Raw genomic sequence first — 25,458 nt, forward strand, 5'->3', positions numbered from 1 at the left:
TTATTGAGTACCAGATAGTTCATGGAACTGGGCATTTTAGCTCTTAAAATATGTTCTTAATATTGAGTCTTCAAGAATGACTCAAAATAGAAAGTAAGAGACAGGATTCATAAATTTTATTACATTAAAATGAAATTTTTTTTTGCATGGCAAAAAACATATAGTGAAGACAGTTGATAGATTAGAAGAAAATATCTGCAATATATCAAGATAAAGGGCTGAGATCTCTAATATATAAATAACTCTTAAAATTTGAGAGAATATATATATATAAAATTTGAGAGAATCTACTACAGTAACCTGATAGAAAAATGATCAAAATACATTAAGGATAATCACCCGCCCCAGCATATGAAAATGGCCCCTAACATATGAAATGTTTTTAAATTCATAATTCGAGAAATGCAAATTTAAGTGCACTGAGATACCATGTTTTAGCTGTCAGATTGACAAAAATTAAAGTATAACCGTCCATCCTATTGGCAGGGGTATGAGGAAACAGACACATATTATACATTCCTGATAAGGCAAACTGGTACAACTTTTTTTGAGAATTTGGCAATATGCAACAAAGCCCTACATATGCATTTGCCTTTTGAGCTATCAGTTTCAACTGTAGGAATTTTCCCTGAAGGTACAACTCCAAAGATATGAAATTCCATATGCAGGGTTATTTATGGGTCATTGTGTGCAATCTCCTTTGTAGGAGAGTGGCTGAATAAACTATGGTGTATGGAGAGAGAGAGAGAGAGTGTGTGTGTGTGTGTGTGTGTGTGTGTGTGTATAAAACAGTGGTATGCAGCTATAGGAAGAAAGAGGAAGATATCTGAACTGAACTCTGACTGATAAATTGATCTCCAGGATATACTGTTAAGTGAAAAAGAGAATATCTATACAGGTTATGTTACTCTAAGCAAAAGAAGAGGAAATAAGAAAATAAACACACATATGCTCATTTGAACAGAAGGAAACATAGGAAAGTTAAACTAGAAACAAGATTGGTTATATAAAGAGGGTGGGGTACAGAGAGATTGAAAGGATGGAGAGGGCTTGACACTTCTCTGATTTTACCTATTTTGAGTAGTTTTAACTGTTAGAACTAAATTAATGTTTTATATACTCAAATAAACACGATTAACAAGGATGGGGGAGAGTATGGGAAAAAATATGCCCCAAATCCCAAATGGAATAATACAAACAGAAACAAATGAACCTAACTATATTTCAAATGAATAACATAACCACACTGAAGGGTGGGCATGGGAAGAACTAACCTAAGTAATTTAGGAATACAGGGTTTTGACTATATAAGGCTGTTGACAAAAGAACTATAAACAAACTTGAGACTAAAGACAGAACTGTACACAAATACCGTACTCGAGTTAGATTTTTTTTTTACAGTGATATGGTTAGAACTCCAAAACTACTCTGTGTATTCTAGATTAGAGCAAATAAATATATATAATGGTGATAATGAAAGTCAGGTTTTTCACTGTAAGAGAAAAGTGTTCCAGATAAGGAAAGGGAAAATGCTGTAATGAACTTCTGTAGAGTTAGATTGGCATTGGCAGCTTCAGTATGGACTCATGGTTTTTAACATATTTACAGATAAATATAAAAATAGATATAGCTATGTGTTTGTGCATATATGTATATATTCCTTAACTCAGCCTGTGGTGAAGGCCTTAAAGCCATGACACTTCCGAATAATGTTTGTCAATGAAAGGAACTAAGGCTCCCTGGAGAAGGGGCTGATTCTAATGTAGGGGCAAGGAAGATGCAGAGATAAGCTTGAATATCTTTTGGTGCCAGAAAGTTAGGAAGTACTCAAAAATACCACAGACTAGGTGGCTTAACAGAAATTCATTTTCTCACAGTTCTGGAGACTGGAGGTCTAAAATCAAGGTGTTGGCAGGCTTAGTTTCTGGTGAGGCCTCCTGGCGGCAGGCAGCTGCCTTCTCACCTCGTGTGGCCCTTCCTCTGTGTGTGCCTGCTTCTGGTCTTCCTTTTCTTGCAAAGACACCAGTCCTCTTGGATTAGGGCCCCACTCTTACCACTTTACTTACCTTAATTACCTCCTTAAAGGCCCTGTCTCAAATATAGTCACATCGTCGGGGTTAGGGCTTCAACATATGAATTCTGGGGAGACAAATCTATAATAAATGTCAACTAAAAATTATTCACAACCTAAAAGTTGAGAGTTATGTTTTATTCAGTGGGAATTTTTAGGACTTCAAGCCCGGGAGGCAGCATCTCAAGTAACCCTTAGAGAACTGCTCCGAGGAGGCAGAGGGGGGATCCAGGATATATAGGAGTTTTGCAACAAAGGGCAGGTATTCTGAACATCAAAAGATTATTATTAATTAAAGAAAACCAGATATCCCAAATTAAGGAATTTAGCGCCTTTCTTTGTATGGGAAGATGTAAGAGTCTGGGCACACTGAAATCATTCCTTTGATACGTACCTCAGCTATCTGGGGCCAGTATCTTGTGCTTCCATATCCGGAGTTTCCTCAGGGCTCACCAGCTCACCGTAGGTTGGTGGCTGCAATCAATGATGACTGTGAAATCCTTTGTTTACTGATATGGCAGACAGTATTCCATTTCTCATAAACATCATATGCCTCTTGATAATGATGTTTTGAGGAGGATACAACATTACTTCTGTGGTGTTTCCCTTTCCCCCAAAATGCATCACTTGCATCCATTTAGAAAAATCAAACCGAAGTTGTAGTTTGTAGGAGATCACTATAGTACTCCCTGCTTGTACTTTTCCAAAGTGTCAAGGTCATGAAAGACAAAAAGAGTGAGGAACTGTTCCAGATTTAAGGAAAGAGATAAAACAGTTAAATGCAACTGTGATCTCAGATTGATTTTTTTCCCCCAAGTTTATTTATTCGAATCAAGATTGAAATACAGCCCACACGCCGTAATTGGGCCGTAAATATCTCTTAAATATCTCTTAGTCTAAAAATGTTCCTTCTTTTCTTTTCCTTGTAGTTTGTTTACAAAATCAGGTTGTTTGTTCTGTAGAATTTCCCACAGCCTGGAATTTGCTGAGTACATTCTTTTGAGGTAATTTAATGTGCTTCTTTATCTCCTGTATTTCTTGTAAATTGATGGATGGGTTAATAAGAGCACTGACTGTATGTTATCACTTCGGGAGTTTTTTAAAAAAGAACTATCCCTGGTACCCACCCATCCTTGGGACCATTCCTGTGGATTCTTATTTAATTGGTCTGGAGTTCTGGCTGTTGTAGGAATTTTTAAAAGCTCCCCAGGTGATTTTAACATACAGTTGGGGTTGAGAACCATTGTTCTAGACCTAGTTACCACTGGTCACGGTGCAGCTTTAATTTTTTTGCCAAGAATACTTCTAGAACCTGTATTCTTGATAAACACCTCACTTATTAATAAGACTTGCCCACAAGGAGACACTTGCCAGCTTCTGCTCTGCTCCATGCCAGCAGTCTGATCCTTGGAGAGCTTCATCAGGGACAGGCTGACTTTTCCTGCTTTCATGGCTGCTACATTTGCCAGTAAAATACAGTGTCTGGCAATTGGAAACCTTGATCTCAACACTTTCAAAGGTGAAATACATGGACTTGCCTAGTCCTTGTAGAAGATAGTAGTCTAAATTTGTGGATGATTACATACACTCTTTCTGATCAGTCCTGTCACCTTTTTGTATTTTCAGTGAAACATCGTTTAAGAGGCATAGGTATGTCTCAGGATAATACTATTCTATTGCTGTGTAATTGTCCATTAAGAAAAATCCCAGTATTTTCTTTTTTTCAAATAGTACTTCTGATGCTGGATATTGTTAAGAGCTTCGCAGAGGGTACCAAGATGACAAAAACCATGTCATACTCATGTGAAGATCTAGAGTGGGGGCGAGACAGATGCATAAATGTTATATCACTAGTGTTAACCTTAGGGGAAGGGAACCACATGCTAGGCACCATGCTACACACTTCTATAAATGGTGTTTCTTTTAGCTCTTGTTGAAATGAAAATAGGTAATATTTCAATTTCCCACTGAGAAAAAAAGACACAGAGAAGTTAGTAACTTGTTCTGGGACACAGAGATGGCAAGACATAAATTGGGATCTAGTCAAGTCTGACCTTGACCAGAGCAGTGGTCCCTGGACCAGCATCATCAACATTCCCTGAGAACTTGTTAGAAATGTAATTTCTGGACCTACCCAAGACCAGCTGATTCAGAAACTCAGGCTGGGGCCCAGTCACCTGTGTTTTAACAAGCCCTCCAGGTGATTCTGAGGTTCACTAGTAATCTCTCTGATTATTAGTGTCTTTCTGTTTACTTGCAAGTGAACCTTGGAAAATTTTTATTGTCAAGAGTTGACCTGAAACTAGTAAGTTTGAAAAATCACTATACTAGAGTGTTTCACCCCCTTCCCCAACACCCCCCCCCTTTAAAGCTGTAAAACTCTTTGTTTAAATACTATTTTTCCCCCAAAGCTAAAACATAGAATACATAAAAACAAAACTATTGTTTGAAGTTGGAGTGGGCATGGGACCTTGTCCTGTCTTCCCATTCTGAAGGGGATGTTTGGTTTGATACCTGCTGTACTCTACTGTTATCCCCCTCCCACCCCCACCCCCCGCCTGCTGAGTGTGGTGTGGTGTGGTGTGGTGTGGTGTGGATATAAACACTTATACAGGGTTACAGAAAAATACTGGCTGCCTTGTTCTCAACCAGAAGGTCAGTTAAAGAAACTAGGAGTCATTTGGTCAATACCTTTGGGACCAAAATTCACTAGTATTTCTAATGATAGTGTCATGGGCCTTTCTTACAATTATGACTTGCTCGTACCAAAAGTGCGAATTCTCCCTTCTACCTGGAGTGTGTTTTATGCACGTAAGCTTCTCTGTGTTAGTAATTACAACCACATCTAGGTGAGATTGTTTAGTGTCATTCGCTTTTAGCTTTAATCAACAAGCAATTGAGCAGGTCTTCTTGATTTCTGTAAATCACTGTGAACCTGCAGTTCTTGGAACTGCTGTCCTCAGTCTTGTTGGAACTGCTTTGTCACTGTTTTCTTCTGCCTGTGTATGCCTTCTTCACATTTTTATAATAGCATTGTATGGTTTGGCCTTTAGAGTTCCCAGGATAGCCCTGCTTTCCCATGCTATAGTTACTAAACTGTGGAGAGGTGCCTGGTTCGTTCAAGTTCACTGCCTGGCAGACTTGGTTTTCTTGGGCATTATAGGTCTTTCTGATTACTTGCAAGTGAAACTTGGAAAACTTACTGCCAAAGAGTTGACCTGAAAACTTTTAATAACTCTGTTTAATAACTCCCCAACTTTGCAGGGATGAAGTATTTTCAGTTTTCCCCCATGGCTTGACTTCTTTTGGGTAATTTGGGCTACCTTTGCTGACTTTCTTTTAAAAATCAGATTACTGCTCATGTGCTGAATGAAGTAACAGAATTTGTAAAATTAATTTTTCCCCAGGGAGAGTGTATAAACTTCTGGTGGTAGCTCATTTTAGAAGGTATTTACCTTTTAAAAATAAAATATTATAATGTTCATATTTAATCTAACTGTGCCTTTCAGCCCCATTCTCTAGGCCAGTGATTATCAACATTGGCTGCACATTAGACCTGCCCTGGGGAGCTTTTAAAAATAAATGTCTTGGCTTCACCCTAGACCTAATAATTCACACTGTATAGGATGGGGCCTGGACACTTGGATTAAAACAGAAACAGAAGACCCCTGTCTTAGTCTGCTCTGACTGCTATCATAGACTGAGTGGCTTAAACAACAGACATTTATTGCTCATTGTTCTGGAGCCTGGGGAGTCGAAGATCAGGGTGCTGGTGAGGGTCCTCTCCTGGCTTGCAGCTGGTCATCTTTTTGTTATGTCCTCACATGGTGGGAGCGGGGCAGGGTGGGGGTGGGGGGAGAGCCTGCCTGCCTGCCCCGCTCATGCACATGCAGGCTCTCTCTGGTGTTTGTTTTAAGGGCCCTGGTCCTATCATGAGGGTTCCACCCTTATAACCTAATTACCTCCCTTAGGCCCCATGTCTGAATACCATTACATTGGGGGGTTAGGATTTCAACTTATGAATAGAGAGGAACACAGTTCAAGTCTGTAGCAACCCCCATATAATTCTGATTTGTATGAGAATTGGAAACTGATGGATAATGGTGCTTAGACTCAAAAATATGAGTGAAACACCTGGGAATCCTGGTAAAATGGAAATATACGTTCAGTAGGTCTGTTATGGGGCCTATGTATATAGGACCCATATTTGACTGAATTATAACATACTAAAGATCTGAAAGTTTCTGCAGTTTTTAAATGCATCCAATTAAAGACTTTTAGCTTGTCTTACTGTCTGAGTAGATCTGACTCATTTAGTAGAGGTAGAGGTACATAATAAAACAGTTCTTTCATTTTAGCCAGATTGGCTTACTTACATACAAATTAAATTTCTATTGCTGTGACTTTTAGTAGTGTTCATCTCTTGTTTGGAATACTTCCTTGGCATATCTTAGCTATTCTCTGCTGTCCGTTCTTCATGGCTTAGCTCAGGGAAGTTTTCCCTGAAACCTGAATCTGTAGACAGTGAACTTCTAAATAACATGTGGAAGACATATTATCTCTTAAAATGGTTTATTTCAGGTGGTTAAGATGGTTACCTTCAAATTCTGTGAACTTACTTGTACTTTATAAGTCTCAAAATTGAAGCATTACTAAATCACTCAAAGATTGTTTTTAAGCTGAAATGTTTGCATAATAGCACAATAATACGTAATAGCTGCCAAACTTTTCCATAGTGGTTGCACCTTTTAACAGTTCACCAACAGCATATGAGCGTTCCAGTTTCTCTGCATTCTCTCCAACACGTCTTATTGGCAGTCTTTTTAAGTTTAGCTATCCTAGTGGGTGTGAGGTATTATCTCATTGTGGTTTTAATATGTATTTGCCTCATGACTAATGATGTTGAGGAGCTTCTCTTGTGCTTATTGCTCATTTGTATATCTTCTTTGTAGGAATGTATGTTCAAATCTTTTACTCATTTTTAATTGGGTTATTGGTCCTTTTTTCTTGTTGAATTGTAGGAGTTTATATATTGTAGATATAAGCCCCTTATCAGACAAATGACTTGCAGATATTTTTTTCCCATTCCGTGGGTTATCTTTTTAACTTTCTTCATGGTGTCCTTTGCAGCACAAAATTTTAAAATTTTGAGGATGTGCAATCTTTTTCTTTTGTTTCCTGTACTTTTGGCATTATGTCTAGGATGCCATAGTCAAAAAGATTTAAGCCCATGTCTTCTAAGAGTTTTATAGTTTCAGCTCTTACATTTAGGTTTTTGATCCATTTTGAATTAATATATATAAATTATATGGTGTGAGGGAGGGGTATAGCTTTAATCTTTTTTGTGTGGTTATCCAGTTGTCCCAGCACCATTTGTTGAAAAGAGTCTCCAAGTATTCTTTACCAGGGTGAATAGTGTTACTATTTAGCATATAAGACAAGTTAGAAATCTAGTTCATCATCATGTCCTGTCATTTTTACCTCTACTTCTACTATTTCTGCACCTCATCACCCTGTCCAAGCTACATTAGGCTGTTGTTTAGACTTATGTAATAGGTTCCAGACTGGTCATATTCTCACCACTTTTACTCTCCACTCCTTTTATTTTCCAACTTGTGGCCTTTATTTATTATTATTATTTTTCATACCACAGTTCAGGGTCTTCCTTTTGCTCTTAAGATCAATATAGAAATTCTACAGTATGGCCCATAGGACCCTGTAGGATCCCCACCCACTTCTTTAGCCTGTTTTTGCTTTGTATGTTGTGTTGATTTCTTCAATCCAGATATTTCTCAGAGGAGTGTTTCAATATGCTCCCTCCACCATAGCTACCAACGTGCCTGCATCCTACTTGTGTTACTCTGCCTTCCCATCTGTAACTGAATGAACTGTTATCTAAGGCCAGCCCTATTCGAAATTGGCCAGATTCCACCCCTCTCATTTAGTCCAGAACATCGCTTTATCAGTTGTCCTGTCTCTCTTCTGTGTTGTTAGTTATCATTCTAATCAACATACAAACATGATGTTATTTCTTCTATCTTAAAAAAAAAAAACCCAACTCTTGACCCTACATTTCATTCTGTCTATGATCCCATTTCCCTGCTCCTCTTTTGCATCAGAATGGGAATTACTTATACTTGGCTGTCTCTTAACTTCTCTCCTGCTGTTTCTGCTGAACCCACTCCTGATTTTTGGGTCCCACTATACTACACTGAGCTCATTTATTTATCTCCTTGTCACCAAGTCCTGTGGTCAGTTCTCAGTTCTTATCTTAATTTTTCAGTAACATTTGGCCCAGCCCATTACACTCTCCTTGAAATACTTGCTTCTGTCTTGGTTCTTCTTTTACCTCACTGGTTGCTCCTTCTTGGTCTTTTCTCTTGGTCACTGCTCATCTTGGATTTCTGTCTGTTGGGAGGATGCCCTAGGGTCAGCCTGCAGAGCTCTTCCCTTTCTTCTGTGCTGGTGTGTATGTTTATCCTCAGATTTAATACCATTTATATGCTCATGATGACATGTGCTTGCTTCAGCCTGGACCTCTCCTAGGTGCACATGTACCCACCTTCCTCCTGGACATTTCTACCTAGATGTCTAATAGCTGGTTCCCTTGCTTCTTTCAGGTCTCTGCCCAAATGTCACCTTACTGGAGAGGTCTTCCTTGTGGTGCCCACCAGCCCCCACCATATAAAATGAAGTAACTCCTCCTTTGCTTATCCTTCTTTTCTTAATTGTTTTCTAGAACATTTATCATGTATTATTTATGGTCTTTTGCTTCCTATTGGTATGTAGCTCCATGAGGATAGAGTTCTTACCTGTTTGGTCACTTTTGTGTCCCCAGTACCAAGAATAATAAGCATCGATTATGTGTCAAAGGACTGAGTGAGTGAGTGGATGAATGTTGGCCATCTTTAGTGCTTCACTCTCGCCGTGCTCCCCCTTCCTCACACGTTCAGTTCCTTCTGTTATTCCATCCCCTCCCTCAGGCAGCTTCTTGCCTCTCACTTCCATAAGCATCACTTCCTCATCAGACCTTTCCTGTCCTGATTGTAGTCTCTGATTGCAAGCGCCCTTAGCCGTGGACTCCTTCATAGTAGTGATCATATCAGTTTCCATTCATTTTTGCTATTCTTTGTTAATACCTGTCTTCTGTTTCCCTCCAGTTGCACTCCTTATTTTGCTCTCTGTTAAATTCTAAGGGCCTAGCACAGAGTCAGATTCTCAAGAAATGGCAGGTGTTTGTTAAAAGAGTAAATGAATGAACAAATTAAAATATTCTTATGATTTATATAACTAACGACCCATCTGAGTTGGTAAATTTCTGTAACATTTGCTTAAAAAGAAAATAGGATTAAAATTTAATGATTTCATAATTTTAAGTTGATATAGAGGCTAGTAAGCATAAATACAGTTAACATCACTGCTTTTGGCCAAGAATTTACTGGGCTGTGGCCTCCCTCTGTTGTGGAAACCGGTCCTTACCATGGCTGGCCATCCAGCCTCTGCCACCACCCACAGCATCTGGCACTCTTCATTCTAAGTCCTGAAGTTGGTCTGCTGTAAACTCACCCTTTGGGTTTGGGGTTGCCCTCTTGCCCTTCATATATGTAGAGAGTTATCTTATCCTTTATTAAATGAAATATAGTCTCACTTCCTTCTGTTGAGATTTTTGAGCTCTTTTGGGCCCATGTAATGCTCCTGAGGGATTTTATGTAAAGTGTGTTCCAACATAGACTCTATTTATATACCAACTACCAAAGGGTAACTTTTAAAAAAGACTTTTATTAGTAAGGCTCTTGAACTGGAGGTGGCAGTTTCCAATATATTAATGATATGTTTAATAGAAGTATGTCTAATAGAAGAATTACTAGCCTTAATAATTTATTGAGCTCATTATATTATTGAGTACGTGCGTATAAATATTAAATAGTTTTGGGAGAAAATAGCTATTTCAGTATTTATTACTAGTGGGTCAAATTATGTATTAATGGATGTAATCCTCAAACAACTTTAGGCACTATCCTCATATTATATATGAAGAAATTAATGTACGTGAATCTTAGAAATAAAAGATTTTCTTAATCTCATTGTCACTGCAGGCAGTGTAAACATATTTGATCCTTCTTAATGATTTCAGAAGATAAAATAACCATGTCAAGAAAGGTAATCTGTTTCCAATTTCCTCAGAATTTTTGGTCACTAGTATCTTCTCATTAAAAGAAAAATACTTTATGCTCTTTTCTTTAAAATACTTAAATATTTAACAATGCCTTTGTAATAGATGAGATTAGAAAATGTGTATATGATTGTTCCAGAACTTGGATGCATTGGGAAACACTTTTTTTTTTTCCATAGCTATTTACTGTTTTTTTTGGAGTAAGTACAAAGTTTTTTTTTTTTTTAAATGGATACAGGTCTCTATAATAATACTTTAATAATAATAGAAACTTAAATTATTATTTTTTTGACCTTATTTGTTGTCTTAAAGAAGTGCTGTCTCAAAAACAATTTTTAGGGAAATATTTTATCCTAAATATGTTGATTATCCAAGGTTGAAAACATTTCACCTGAAAGCTTAAAGATTTGTATCTTGGCAATAAGATGATCACTTCACTTTCAGTATTGTTTAAATCAGTGCATGTGTGGCAGCTGAAATGTTTTCTTCTCTAAAGTTTCAGCGTGGAGCTTTTTCTCCCTTTCTCATACTTTTTCAAAACTTCCTGTCTATAAAGATTCAAGTCTGGATTGGGGATTTATTTCTAGAAATGTGTTAAACACTTTTCTGTAGACATTTGCTTATGAAGCTGCATCAAGTAGGTGCCATGGTTACTATCATCTCTGTGACTCACTCTGCTTCTTCACAACCCCTTCACTCACCTGTGTGTCCTCTGCTTGTCTGGTTTCTCTGCTTTCTGTTTCCCCTCGTTTGAGAATGGGTTTGTAATTCTGATGTTCTGTCATGGTGCTTCGGTAGAGTAGCCTGGTGTCCTTTCTGGATAGTTAAGAAATGAGCTGGTCAACAGGAGTAGTTAAAATGGAGCAAGCTTAGCTGTTCCTTGTCCCTTGCATTAAACATAATGAGTTTAGAGGATTATGACTCCATGTAATCATTGGGATCTGCTAGACAAGACATCTGTTTTACTTTTTACTCATTACACTGGTGTAGAAATAGCATTTTTTTTTAATGTGAAAATTATTTTGTGTTCTAGCTAGCACTGGTGACTTAATTTTTGAAATGTGCTTTCTGGAATAGCACTTACTATAAAATTATCTTAATAGGACTGGATACTCATTATTAGTCTGAAAATATTTGTTTTCTAACTGTGAAAAAAGGTTTCTGGGAACGTTTGAATTTTCATTTATTCTAGACCGCATTAGAATTGTTTAGTATATTCAAATATTTTTCCTTTGGTTTTATTTCCTAGGTTGCACGTTTTCAAAAAATTCCTAATGCTGAAAATGAGACAATGATTCCTGTATTGACATCAAAAAAAGCAAGTGAATTACCAGTCAGTGAAGTTGCAAGCATTCTCCAAGTAAGTGCTTGGTGGGGAGGAAGGGAGTGGATAGTAGAATGAGTCACTTAGACCCTATAGATAAGTGCTATCTGGTAGAATTTTCTGTGATGACAGAAATATTCTGTTCTGCACTGTCCAGTGCAGTAGCCACTAGTTAAACATGACAGTTGAGGATTTAAAGTACAGATAGTTTAAGGGAGGAACTGAAATTAATTTAATTTAGTTTTTATTCATTGAAATTTAAATAGGTGCATGAGGCTAGTGGTTACCTGATTGGACAGTGCAACTCTAGATCATTAGTATTGCTAGGGACTATTTGTGCTTTGTGAGGATTAGTTGGATTAGGAAAATAATTTAATTATTAACATAAGTAGAGTTAGGAGTTTATCTTTTTTTATGTGTTTTCTAATGTAAAAGCTAAGTGCAAGTTCAGAACTGCAAATAAACTTTGCTTATGTAATTTAATCTCTTCCTAGTTTTAAAAATCACAATCTAATGAAACATGAGGAAAAGAATATTTAAAATTCTTCCTTCAGAATTTACATATTTTAAGAATGGCATTAAAAACATCGGTTATCCTTTTCTTGAGGTTTTTTTTGGGAGGCGAGTTGTATTTATACTCTGTTTTAAAACCACTTACTCTAAATATATTTGTGTCACAAGACTATTAGTGAACTCTGTTATAAAGCTTTTGGCCAGAGAAACTTAATTATTTTAGAGATGCAAATAATTTATTCTTTAATGATAGTTAAAATAATAAATCACGAGAGGCAGTGACTGAAGAATGTAGGTGGTGTTCATAGGGCATAAAATGTCCCAAGAACCAGTTAATGTTAACTTCATTATTTTGAGTAATTTAGGAACCACAGATTTTCTGCTTGGAATAAATATACAGTCCAAGAACAAAAGGTAACACCAATCTCAGAATTTTGATAGGCTCAGAGAGCAAGAAACATGCATGATCTTTTGGAGAAACTAATTTTAGAAAACAACAAGACAACAGTGAAAATGAAGAAAACTAGTTAAAATGTACTGGTATTTTGTTTTCTGTACATCCTGACTGGTTTGTGTTATTTCTGTTTCTGCAAAGAGAATCATAATTTTTTTGTTTGTTAAACTCTATCTTGTTGCTTACATTAAAATTTTTTTTATTGAGGTATAATTTATATAAAATACAGTGTACTCATATTAAATGTACAGTTTGCATTTTGACAGATGTAACCACCACCACAATTAAGATGTAGAAAATTTTCATCACTCCGAAAAGCTTCCACATGTTTTTTGCAGCTAATCCCTCCTACTGCTCTGGCCCCAGGCAACCACTGATATGCTTTCTGTCCCCATAGATTAGTTTTGACTGTCATAGAAGTTCCTGTAAGTGTGATCATACGTATGTACTTTTTTTGTGTTTTCTTTTTTTTTCCTCTGCTAATATTCTCAATGACTTTTATGGGTAAAATCTCATAGGCTGATCTTCAGAATGGTCTAAACAAATGTGAAGTAAGTCATCGGAGAGCTTTCCATGGCTGGAATGAGTTTGATATCAGTGAAGATGAGCCACTATGGAAGAAGTATATTTCTCAGGTGAGATATTTTTATTTTCTCCTGCTGTGTAACTTACATGTATTTTTGTAAATGTAGTTGTTTACTTTTGTGAAGTTATTTATGGAGAAAGGAAATAATTTTTTAAAATGTTTTTTACCTAAATTTTTTCATTTGTTAGAGTTTATTGTTACATTGGAATTTCTATGATTTTAGTGTACAAATCTTTAAGGACATATTACATGGAGGTGATACTATTAACAGTAGTTTCCTTTGCAGGTGTCTTAAATATTTTTTATTATAGAAATGCTAACTTTTTTAAAAGTAATATGGCTAGCTTAGAAAATTAGTAAAAGTTAGGTCATTTGACTGCCTGGGTACAAGTTCCACCTTTATTTCTTACTAGCTCTGTGCTCTTTATTATCCTCTGAGCCTTATCTATAAAATGGGGATAATAATCTTAGGAGATAGTAAGCTATCAGTAGATTATAGCTATTTTTAATTATATTTTATTAATGTCCTAATCTTTTCAGAAAGATTTACTTTAGGATTTTTCTTATCTTTATGACAAGTATATTAGTGAAAAGCTAAAAAACTCCTATGGGGCTTCCCTGGTGGCACAGTGGTTTAGAGTCCGCCTGCCGATGCAGGGGACACGGGTTCGTGCCCTGGTCCGGGAAGATCCCACATGCCGCGGAGTGGCTGGGCCCCTGAGCCATGGCCGCTGAGCCTGTGCGTCTGGAGCCTGTGCTCCGCAACCGGAAGAGGCCACAACAGTGAGAGGCCTGCGTACCAAAAAAAAAAAAAAAAAACCTCCTATGGCCAGTTTTCAAGTAGTAAGATTAGTTTGCCATACAAATAAATTCTTTTTTTTGGGGGGGGGTACGCGGGCCTATCACTGTTGTGGCCTCTTCCCGTTGCCGAGCACAGGCTCTGGACGCGCAGGCTCAGCGGCCATGGCTCACGGGCCCAGCCACTCCGCGGCATGTGGGATCTTCCCGGACCGGGGCACGAACCCGTGTCCCCTGCATCGGCAGGCGGACTCTCTAAACCACTGTGCCACCAGGGAAGCCCCAAATAAATTCTTTTTAGTGAAGAAACTTTCTAATGCCTTCTAAGCTACAGGTTCTTTTTTAAAAATATCATCGTTTAACTTTTCTAAAGGGCCTTGCTTGTTAATGAACCAAAATTTATCATTTTTAACTTATTTAAATGAATTTGTCTAAAGTAGAAAAGCTGAATTTTTAGAGAAGAACCTTGTATCTGTCTTGTTTTTATTGGAATATTTTTTATATGTATATTTGTATTCTCACATTTACCACATTTCCACATTACGTAAAACTTCAGAAGTTTACTCTGGATTTATAAATTACAGTGATTTGACTTATCATTAGGCAATATGATTTTTAATGTTTTGCTTTCTTGATCCTGTTTCAAAGCTAGAGTTACCTGCATCATGAGATTGCTGTGAGAATGAAATGAAATAGTGCCTGTAATGTAGTTAAGTGCAAGCAGTAATTAACAGTAAATATCAGTTGTTAATCATAAAGCACTGGACCACTCCTCACTCCTCTACAGAGAACACTGAATTTGTTGTTCTGCAAACATTTGGAGCCTGCCATCTATCAGGTGGTTTCCTTAGTACCACGGCACAGCTGGTTTAGGGTGAAATAAAATGATCATGGGCCTTGCTCTCAAAGTGTGGTGATAGCAGCTAATGTTTGAGGGGTTTGTAGTTTACACAGTGATTTAATATACATTCTTGGTTAATGCTTACCACAGTTTTTGGTACAAGGTAGGGAAGCACCCCCAGGGCTTAAAAAATTAAGGTCACACAAAATTGGAGCTGGATTCAGACCCAGGTACTCTGGCTCAGTTTGTGTGTAGTTTGTCAACCCTGAACCACATTGCAGTTGTACTTTTATTTTGCTGGATCAGTGATTTTCAATCCTCTGTGCATTAGAATCACTTGGGGAGTGCTTTAAAAATGCTGAAGCCTGGGCCCTGTGCCCAGAGATTCTGATTTGATTGCTCTGGTGTGAACCTGGGCATTTGTTGGAAACTCTTCACGTGATTCTGATGTGAAGCAGGGTTGCAACAGCTGTGCCAAGGAATGGAGCCATAAAGGGAGTGGGAGGTGGTGGCGTCTAACTTCACAGTTATGATATCCAGGGGCTGAGGCTCTCTGCTGGGATGGATTCTTCGCAAAGTTACTTTGCAACTTTGACGGCGATTGGCACCGTTTCATCAGAGGAAGGCACTCTGGCAGCAGAGCTCTGACGTTTAACTAGGATGTCCAACTAGAAGAATTTGGGGTGGCTCTGGTGCTTGGTCATTTAAGAGCTGCCTGATTGAGTTGGTGCTGTGGTTTGTTTCTTTAGATACTTTTGTCTCTGCTAGCTAGATGTCAGGAAAACCAGTGTTGGGGAAATCTTCAGCTTCTTCTGTGGTGAGGATCTTACTGTCTGCTCTTAGCTGCCCCGCCCCTCCCCTGGTGGGGGGTGGTTATTCCTGTGGTGGGTGGGTCAACCACAGAATTGTAATCTACACCCATTTACTTATAGTATAGGAATGCTGAGGAATGTTTGGAATTTATAATTTAGGTGTTCTACCCAGTGCTTAATGTAAACCTTTAGCTTCAAAGTTATTTTCCATTTATTCTAGCCTGGGTAGAAATTCAGAACAGCTTATAGTATACTAAAAATACATGTGTACTATAAGGAATTGGTAAATTCTTAGTTTTAAGTAATAATGCCCTGATAGTTGTTTTTTTTAGGCTTTTGCTGTGCTGGTGCACAACTGTCTTTCATACAAAACTGTTGAATTGCTGTTTTTTTTTCACTTTCAGTTTAAAAATCCCCTTATTATGCTGCTTCTGGCTTCTGCAGTCATCAGTGTTTTAATGCATCAGTTTGATGATGCTGTCAGTATCACTGTGGTAAGAAAAAATATATATTTTTAGAAATTGTTAATCATATAAATTAGGATTGGCTTTTATTTTAGAAAATGAATTGAGACATGCCTTAATGCTTCTTCAGGTTTTTTTGTTAAAATCCAAATTCTGGTTTTAGTTGCAGTGATCTCATGTAATGTTCAAGGGTCTGTGATTGGCACCCTAGAATTATTTAACAATCCGATAATTTCACAGATATGAAATATTTTATAATAATTTTCCAGTTAAATATTTATTTTACTTTCCAATTGAGAATACGTTTGAGTAATCGTGAACTGAAGCCTGACATTTAAAAAATTAAAAGTATTATTTAACAGTGTACTCTGTATTTTATTCTTTCCAGTTAGGTTATTCTGGCTTTCATCTTTTTTTTTTTCCTTGCCCTTCTGTTTCATTGTAGTATAAAAATTTATAGTAAGTATAAGCATTGATTAAAGCAAGTGTGTTAGGCTTAAGAACACAGTAGAAATGAACGTAGAGCTGTGATTCACCAGCTCTTGCTTGTGGACTCCCAGGAGTCTCTGAGATTCTTTTAAGGCAGCATATGAGGTCAAAACTACTTTCATAAAACTAAAAACATTGTCTTTTTGCTATAGACATTTGCATCAGTGGCGCAAAAGTGATGGCGGGTAAAACTGTTAGAGCTTCGGTTTGAATCAAAATAATGGCAACAAACTAGTAGTCATTGTTTTCTTTCACTGTTTGTTTCTCTTAGCAGTGTTTTTGATAAAACAGTAAAAATTAATTTTATTAAGTCTTGATCCTTAAATATATACCTTTTTAATGTTCTGTGTGATGAAATGGGAAGTACGCATTGAAGTATGATGGTTGTTTCAAGGAAAGGCTGTGTGCTGAGCTGAACTAGCCTTTTACTCGAAAGAATGACTGATAGACAAACTATGGTTATTAAGACTTGGATAACTGGCATACTTTTTTTGAAAGTGAGTGGCATGAGCCTATCACTACAAGAAAAACAACTGACAGAATTTGTTGCCAATGGTAAAATTCAAGCTTTCAGTGATAATTAGAATTTTGCAAAAATTTTATGCATTATTTTATGCTGGACAGCTTCCCAGTATTTAAGACCTTATTCTAATAAGATCAGTAGTGATTTTAGTGAATGTGATTTTTTTTTTAACTATTATGAAATGTGTCAACACTTGAAAGATTTGAATAACCAAGTGAATCAATCTTTTCTAAATGACCAGTGCATGATGATACAAAATGTTCGGTGACAAAAGAGCCATGAAACATGCAAAAGAGATCAGTAGATTTTAATATAACAGATTATGAAAAGTTCATTGATATAGTTTTAGGTTCTATATTGCAAATTACTTTTGAAGTAACAGTTGTCTAATTTTGGTATAGCTAAGAATAATATCCACAATCATCTGAAAAGGCTTTTAAAATACTCCTCCCTTTTTCAACAATATCTGAATGAGGCTGAATTTTGTTCATATACTTCAGCCTAATCAACATATCAATAGATTGAATGCAGAAGCAGATACGAGAATCTGGCTTTGTATTAAAGCAGACATTAAAGATAGAAAAATTGAAAACACTGCCACTTTTCCCACAATTTTTTGGGGGGAATATTTTTCATAAAAAATGTTGTATGTTAACATGTAATGGGCTTACTTTTTTTTAGATAATAAGTAGAAATTAAAACTGAGTGATTGAAAACGTATTTAATATGGTAAATATCAATAGCTGGAAGTCACATAAACAAAAGCTGGTCCTCTGTTTGTAAGAGCATAAAGGGATCCTGAGATCAAAGAGTTTGAGAAGCCTTCCTGGGGAGGCAGGTCCCTGTCACCTGTCCGTTTTTCCCCACAGGCCTCAAGGCGGAGTTGTGATTCCTTCCCTGGATGTTTTGTGCTTAGTGTCTGGTGTCTTGGGGCTGCAGATAGAGTCAGAAAAATAAGATATGATTAACAGTTATTACAATGTCTTATTTAAAAAGGTTGTTTGTTTTGTTTAGGCAATACTTATCGTCGTTACGGTCGCCTTTGTTCAGGTGAGTAAGTAGCCTATTTTGATGACATAAAAATGGTATTTTAGTTAATTGCTTAAAAAATCAAGGTGGCTTATGTTAGTTAAAATGTATAGTTAATGGGTATGTTGGTCAGAACAATTTATTCTTTGTTTTTGAAATAATTTCAAAAACAATAACTCTGCAAGGAAGTTTGTGGAACCAACTTGACTGCTTTGGTTTAGGCAGTGGCATGAAGAAATCTAGTTTTTTTTTTGATGATGTTAAAGATAACTGAAGCAGATGGAAGCAAAAAGTACAGTAATAGAAATAAAATCCAGCAGTAGGCTTTTAAATTTTTTCCAGTTAACAAATTGGGCCAGAGTTCAAATTCCTCATTCCTCAATGGAAGGGATGTTCTGATCTGGATTGAACTCCCTGTTCAGCATAGACATTGGAACAGTAAAGAAGATATATGAAAAGGAACCCCCTTTAAAAAATTAATGTGAATAATGTGGAGATAATGTCTGGATTTCTGTTGACCAGTATAGATATAAATAAAAACATGGGCTTAGTTTTATGTTTATTTAAATATCTGATAACTTCTTTAGGTTTTAGAACAGTGTTGGCAGGTGTCATTTGATTAGCTAAAAGTTTTAAAGCATGGTTAATAAGACTAGAAGAATTATTCTAGTTTAGGGAAAAATTTATATGGCATTTGAAATTCATGTTAATTTGAATCTTAAGACTATATTTTAAGTGGCTGTGGTTATTTCCACATCTATGATTTATTCCTTGGGTATTTCCTGTCATCATCCAGTTTTCCTGTGGTAATCTCTAATTTAGTAATTTGTTTTATAGTCACCCAGTGTAGAAAAGCCGGTTTTAATCAGGTTGTCTGCAGCAAGTTTGTGAGTTGCATTAGTACACCATCAGGGATCCTGTATCTAGGGAATACTTTTGCTTAGAACAGATAAAAGTTGCCTTAGGGCAGGTGGCGGGTTAGTTTAGTAGAGGTTATTCCAGGCTGAGCCTCATTGGACACAGCTATTCATTTGGTCATGTGGGTGGTACGCCGCACTGGACCAGTAACTGGAACCCTTTTGCATCTTTAATAATGCTACAGATGTATGGAGTGGCTTGCTTCAGAAGTATTCTTACAGTATTATCACTTTGTATGGAAGACATTAGTAGCTTGGTAATAGCCCCTACTCTCAGAAAAAAATCCCACAAAATTTCTATTTTAACGTACTCAGTGTGGACTTTTACACAAAGATAGTGTGTTACACACCTTAAATGTAGTGGCTGAAACCATCTGCCAGATATCTTTATGATAGGTTCATTTGATAGGTTCATTATTTATATGTGTTTTTACCTGTGTTTTAGGAGGAGAATGCTTTTTATTATTTACATCTGCCTTCCCTCCTTTCTAATCTCAATTTCCCATCCTCATTGTACACCCTTGCAGTCATAAAAATAGCTAATTGTTTCGTATAGTCATATATTGATGCCACCTTACAATAAATTTAAAATTTAACTTTTAGGTGTTCATTTGAGATGGCTGTCAAGTTTGTGTTGAAGGATCATTTTGATATAGAGGTATCTTTGTAGTTGTAGTTGAGTAAAGGCTAAGAAGTCTGAGGAGAGAGGTAAAGATTGGGCAGCTTCTATGTCATTTATTAGGATCTAGGAGTAGTGAGTGTTTTCTAGCCTTTTATGGAATTTTTGGTTAAAACTTCCAAATTCCTTAATATCCTTGGTATGATTGGGGGAGGGGTGTCTTTGTAATTTTTTTTTAAAATTGAAGTATAGTTGAGATGCAGTATTGTTTCAGGTGCAGTATACAGTGATTTGATATTTGCATGCATTATGAAATGATCACCATAAGCCTAGTAACCGTCTGTCCCCATACAGAATTATTGTAATGTTCCTTATGCTGTATATTACCCTGGGTGTCTTGTGATTTTTATATTTACAGATTTACCTTACTCTCACATTTGTTCCTCTTGCTTAATTAGTAAAGACAGATTTAGTTCTAAGTTATTCATATACAGCTTTGTGTTTTCTATTTGAAAACGTTTGTGATAGGTGTGCAGTTTTGATTAGTGCTAGCACTGCAGTCATTTCAAAACACCCCCCGACTTTCACTCCCACTACTCTCCCTACCCCTTCTTCTCCCTTTTTTTTTTTTTTTTTTTTTGAGGTACGTGGGCCTCTCACTGTTGTGGCCTCTCCTGTTGTGGAGCGCAGGCTCAGCGGCCACGGCTCACGGACCCAGCCGCTCCGCGGCATGTGGGATCTTCCCGGACCGGGGCACGAACCTGTGTCCCCTGCATCGGCAGGCGGACCCTCAACCACTGTGCCACCAGGGAAGCCCTCTTCTCCCTTTTTAACCTTAGATCAAAAGATTGGTGTACTTAGTGCAGACATGAGACAAAAATAGCAGTGATGTTGTGTGAAGCAAGACAGCCCACATTACTGAGGTGAAGGTTGTCTCTGACTCTCAGCTGTGATTGTATGGTTGGAGGAAGGCTGGAGCCTCACAGTTAGGGCCCCTGAGAATTTCCCCTTTCTAGGTAATTCAGTCATGGGAAAGGGTAGGGCAGCCACATCTCTCTCCTTGTTTAACTTACGTTCTTCCCACGAAGATTTGTTTCACAAACCTTGCCTTGGGCTTGAATCCTCAACACCAGTGTTGTTTGCAGTTAATTGTCTTTGACTTCCTTGGTCATTAAACACTAAAAGTAAAGTTATCTTAATTATGAGGCTCAATGATCTTAACTTTTAATGACTGAAAACTACTTTTTGGACACACTAATCAGTTTTCTTCACTTTCTTATAAGTAACTTGACCTTAGGTTTGCACACTGAATATTGAAATAGAAAATTGAGGGACTTCCCTGGTGGCCCAGTGGTTAAGACTCGCACTTGCAATGCAGGGGACGTGGGTTCGATCCCTGGTTGGGGAACTAAGATCCCACATACTGCACTGGTGTGCCAGCACCCCCCCCCCAAAAATATATATATATAAAAAATTGAGAATACTTAATTATCAAAAATTGGTTACTATATACTTAACATAAAGGACAAGCTTTTATGGGTAGGAATATAAATGCAAGTAAAGAAAAAGATAAAAATTGGGAGAAATGTTAAAATAATGATTGGGGTCAATATTTAGTTAAGTCTAACATAGTATATGTTCTTAAGAATGTACATATTTGCATTTCTTTATAAATATTTTTTCTTAATTTTTTTTTTAATAGGAATATCGTTCAGAAAAATCTCTTGAAGAACTGAATAAACTTATGCCACCAGAATGCCATTGGTATGATCCTTGTTTCTGATACGGATTTCTACTCTTAAAAGTAGAAATTAAATGTGACTATTACAGTGTACATTGTGGCCCAATATTTGTTTAAACATAAGGTAGAAACCATTAATCTGACATGAAAAATTCATGCCCTATTCAGTATAGCAAGTTGTACTATTAAAACTTTTGTTACTTCTAATTTTGAGATTCTTGAGACATGGATTTATTCAACAGATACTTTCTGTGTGTGACTATGTGCCAAGCACTGTTGTGGGTGCAGTGATGTATAATCAGACCCTGGTGATTGAGAAGGTTGCTACAGTTTTCGCATTTTACATTTGAGTACCTGGATAGCTTTTCCAGTGCTTTGTTTTTTTTTTAATTCATCTGAGCATCTTAATTATCAAGAGCACAAGAGTAAGTCTTTTCTTGGTTTCTGTATTTGACTTATCTCCTTAGAAGTGGTGATAATGCAATATATTTTCCCTCAAGCAAGCCTACTGGAAGGAATTTCTTCAAATAAGTAGCCTGGCTTGCTTTCTTCCTCTGTGGTGGTTTCTGTTTCATGTTACAGTGTGCGTGAAGGAAAATTGGAACATACACTTGCACGAGACTTGGTTCCAGGTGATACAGTTTGCCTTTCTGTTGGGGACAGAGTTCCTGCTGACTTGCGCTTGTTTGAGGTGAGTTTGATGTCTTAGTCTGTTTGAGCAGCTGTAACAAAATAACACATAAATGTATTTCTCACAGTCCCGGTGGCTGGAAGTCCAGGATCAAGGCACCAGCATGGTCGCATCCTGGGGAGGACCCTTTTTCTGGTTCATAGCTGGTGCCTTCTTGCTATGTCCTCACGTGGTAGAAGGGGCTAGAGAATATATCCAGACAAAACTCTTAATTCAAAAAGTTACATGCACCTCTATGTTCATAGTAGCACTATTTACAATAGCCAAGACATAGAAACAACCTAAATGTCCACTGACAGAGGAATGGCTAAAGAAGATGTGGTACATATATACAATGGAATATTACTCAGCCATAAGGAGAATGAAATAATGCCATTTGCAGCAATGGACCTAGAGATTATCATGCTAAGTGAGTAAGTCAGAAAGAAAAAGACAAGTATCATATGATATCACTTATATGTGGGATCTAAAATAGGACACAAATGAACTTATCTACAAAACAGAAACAGACTCACAGACATAGAGAAAAGGCTTGTGGTTGCCAAGGTGGGGGTGGGGGGTAGGGGAGGGATGGACTGGGAGTTTGGGGTTAGAAGACACAAACTATTATATATAGAATGGATAAACAACAGGGTCCTGTATAGCACAGAGAACTATATTCAGTATCCTGTAATAAACTATAATGGAAAACAATATGGAAAAATAATGTATATATATGTATAACTGAATCGCTTTGTTGTACAGCAGAAATTAACACAGCATTGTAAATCAACTATACTTCAATAAAAATAAAAAAATTAAAGAATAGTAACAGATGTATAAGTAATTTAATAAAGAAAGGAAACAACTTTTCTAATCTAAAAGAAGGCAAACAATAAGAAAGGAACAGAAATAGGAACATAGAATAAATAGATGGGTCAAATAGAGAACAAATAGTAGGAAGAGCTATAGAACCGCACTGTATTAGTGCTTATTTTAATTGTAAATGGATTAAATATTCACTTAAAACACTGAGATTATCAAAGTGATATAAAAAGCAAATGCAATTTAAAACAGTGACATATCTAAACATTTTTTTTTCCCTTAAAATATATCTGTTTTTCCCATAGAGTCTTTTGAGGTATCCATGTAGTAAATCAGCAGATCTTTATGGAAATGAGTGTTAGGCATTGTGGGAGACACAAAGATGGTGTGATAGAGCTCTTGCCCTCAGAGAGCAGACTGTTGGTATACACAAATCACCATAAGATAAGATAGAACTGCGTAAGTGAACGAGAACTACAAAGAATGGAGTAGAAAATTTAGAGAAGGGAGAGGTTACTTCTGATTTGAGTGAAATGAGCATGCCTCAGACAACATTGCTCTGGTGGTCATAAACGAAGGGTAGTACTGAACAAAGATGCAGCAGCAGCTGTATGTAGATCCCTGTGAGTGTTCTGGTATGTGATTAGAGCTGCACTATGTTAAAGATAGAAAACATATGGTAGAATCAGGGGGCCTTGGATATGAAGCTCCACTGCAGATTTTATTGGTTGGGATTTAGCTTTGAAGGTTATACCTAGCTGGCAATGATGTTACGTTTAATCCTGCCACCGTGTGTAGAATATGTTGAAGGGATGGAGTAAGGCACCTAGTATAAGAAGCCCTCATAGCCCATGAGAATGCCAGTCTCATCTGTTATTGGAATTGACATGTACAGAGCTGTCATTCTTTGAATACCTAGTGTGTCCCAAAACATGAGCATTCTCATGTGGAGGTTATGGAAAGCCTGAAGAACATTTGGAGTTATAAGTACAAGCTTCATTTAATCTTGAAATAAAGAAAGGTCTTTCTTCCAAATACTTAAAATTTATCCTTAGAAAGATATCAGATTGCTTTAATTGTTGAGTGCAAATAACACAATACAGCAAGTATTGGGAATGTTAATTTTACTTTATTACCTTCTTTCTCCCCTTAGTAGGTCTTTTTGTATCTTTTTTACTCACTTCTTGTCCCTTCCTCCTATCCCTAATATTTGGTTAATGATAAGACCTTGAATTATTCTTCCTTAGAGATGTAGTAGGCCTGTCACTTGATATAAATCATCTTCCCCTCCCCCAAAGAACCCTAACTTGAATCCATGAAGTTTTTGTCACCATTTGTTATGGAGTGCTTCTCTTCTAATTCAGAAGCAGACCTCCTCAGTGGGATAGTTAGAAGATGATTTTCCCATTGTTTGAACAATTTGAGCAGTATAACGGCACAGAAGCTTTAAAACACCATTTGACTTAGTAAAGTACTTAAGGGTTTCATTTAAACAAGGGTTAATTGAGAATTATCTCAGATAATTGAAATTAATTTCTCATATAGAAAAATACTTGTCAGAATATGGATTAGTACATATTTTATCCATTCAGCAAATATATATCGAAGACTTACTGTGAGTTTAATAAGAGGGATTTTTGACATTTTAAAGCTTGATGATGTAAAAATTAGAAGTGTATGCTTTGTGGAGTAATTGATTAGTTTTGATTGTTTTCCCCCTACTTGTTAACTTTTCAGACACTTCATCAGCACGTTTTATTTGGCAGTGCTGTGCTTAGGTTGATTTTGTTCCAGTTAATCCACTTTACATATATAGTTGAACATCTTTAATTTCTTCTGTCACTTCTCTCCCCTACCTGGTACCAGAGGCATGTTTTTGCAACTACTTTGATAGTAGATTGAGACAACATTCCTAAAAGAATTGAGCCTTTCCTGCCGCTTCTAGATTTAAATGTACTGACCGAAGACATAAGAAAGCTGATAAGGTGAAATTCTCTTTTGGACACAGGTTACTAACTTTTTGTAATTAAATTGGCTTATTGGAGTGTTGTTTGCTGAATTTGGTTGTGGTGAATGATTATGTAAGGCTAGCTGGTTATTTGATGTTCCTACATGAAACAAACTCTTTGTTAGAGTATAAAGGAAACAGAAGACTCCTCAGTTATCCTTGGGCTATTATTAATTTTTCACAGATAAAGCACATGGATTTCACTTTGGAAAAAGTAAGCGTAGGACTTTTGCAGTATAGTTCTTTTCGTGTGGACATGGCCCATGGCCAAGGTTGTCACTTCAGCATTGTCATTGCTGCAACTCCAGGGTTCCTGTCATAATTTCAGTGGTTCAGACTTTGGCTGTAATTCTTGCGTGGGCCTGTAGTAGCATCTTGTCAGCAAGTTCAGTGACTCACTGCTATATAACTTTTATCTGGTATTTTCTGGCTGTGTCTTAAGTCAATTCAGGCTGCTGTAATAAAATACAATAGACTGGGTGGCTTAAACAATAGATGTTTATATCTTATGGTTCTGGGTGCTGGGAAGTCCACCGTCAGGGTCTGGCAGAATTGGGTTGTTGGTGAGGGCGCTCTTTTGTCTTGCAGTCTTTTTGCTATG

The 25,458-nt window shown here is 37.0% G+C and overlaps 1 protein-coding gene across 9 annotated transcripts in view; it reads left to right on the plus strand.

Annotated features, from left to right (window-relative positions):
* The window catches only part of ATP2C1 (ATPase secretory pathway Ca2+ transporting 1), a 116,448-nt gene that overhangs the window by 41,075 nt on the left and 49,915 nt on the right, over positions 1–25,458 (plus strand). For 6 of the 9 annotated variants that reach the window (XM_012538116.3, XM_049710181.1, XM_033412231.2 and 3 more), the window contains 6 exons: positions 11,494–11,604; positions 13,054–13,170; positions 15,977–16,066; positions 18,063–18,098; positions 21,316–21,377; positions 21,937–22,045. In XM_012538116.3, coding sequence (XP_012393570.1) covers positions 11,494–11,604; positions 13,054–13,170; positions 15,977–16,066; positions 18,063–18,098; positions 21,316–21,377; positions 21,937–22,045 — 525 coding nt within the window. Of the gene's footprint in view, positions 1–8,746; positions 8,766–10,212; positions 10,232–11,493; positions 11,605–13,053; positions 13,171–15,509; positions 15,578–15,976; positions 16,067–18,062; positions 18,099–21,315; positions 21,378–21,936; positions 22,046–25,458 lie in introns of those variants that run through there. The other 3 variants (XM_049710180.1, XM_049710179.1, XM_033412232.2) reach the window with 3 other exon arrangements.

The sequence above is a fragment of the Orcinus orca genome, chromosome 5, assembly GCF_937001465.1.
Source record: "Orcinus orca chromosome 5, mOrcOrc1.1, whole genome shotgun sequence".
In the NCBI taxonomy this organism is placed as follows: Eukaryota; Metazoa; Chordata; class Mammalia; order Artiodactyla; family Delphinidae; genus Orcinus; species Orcinus orca.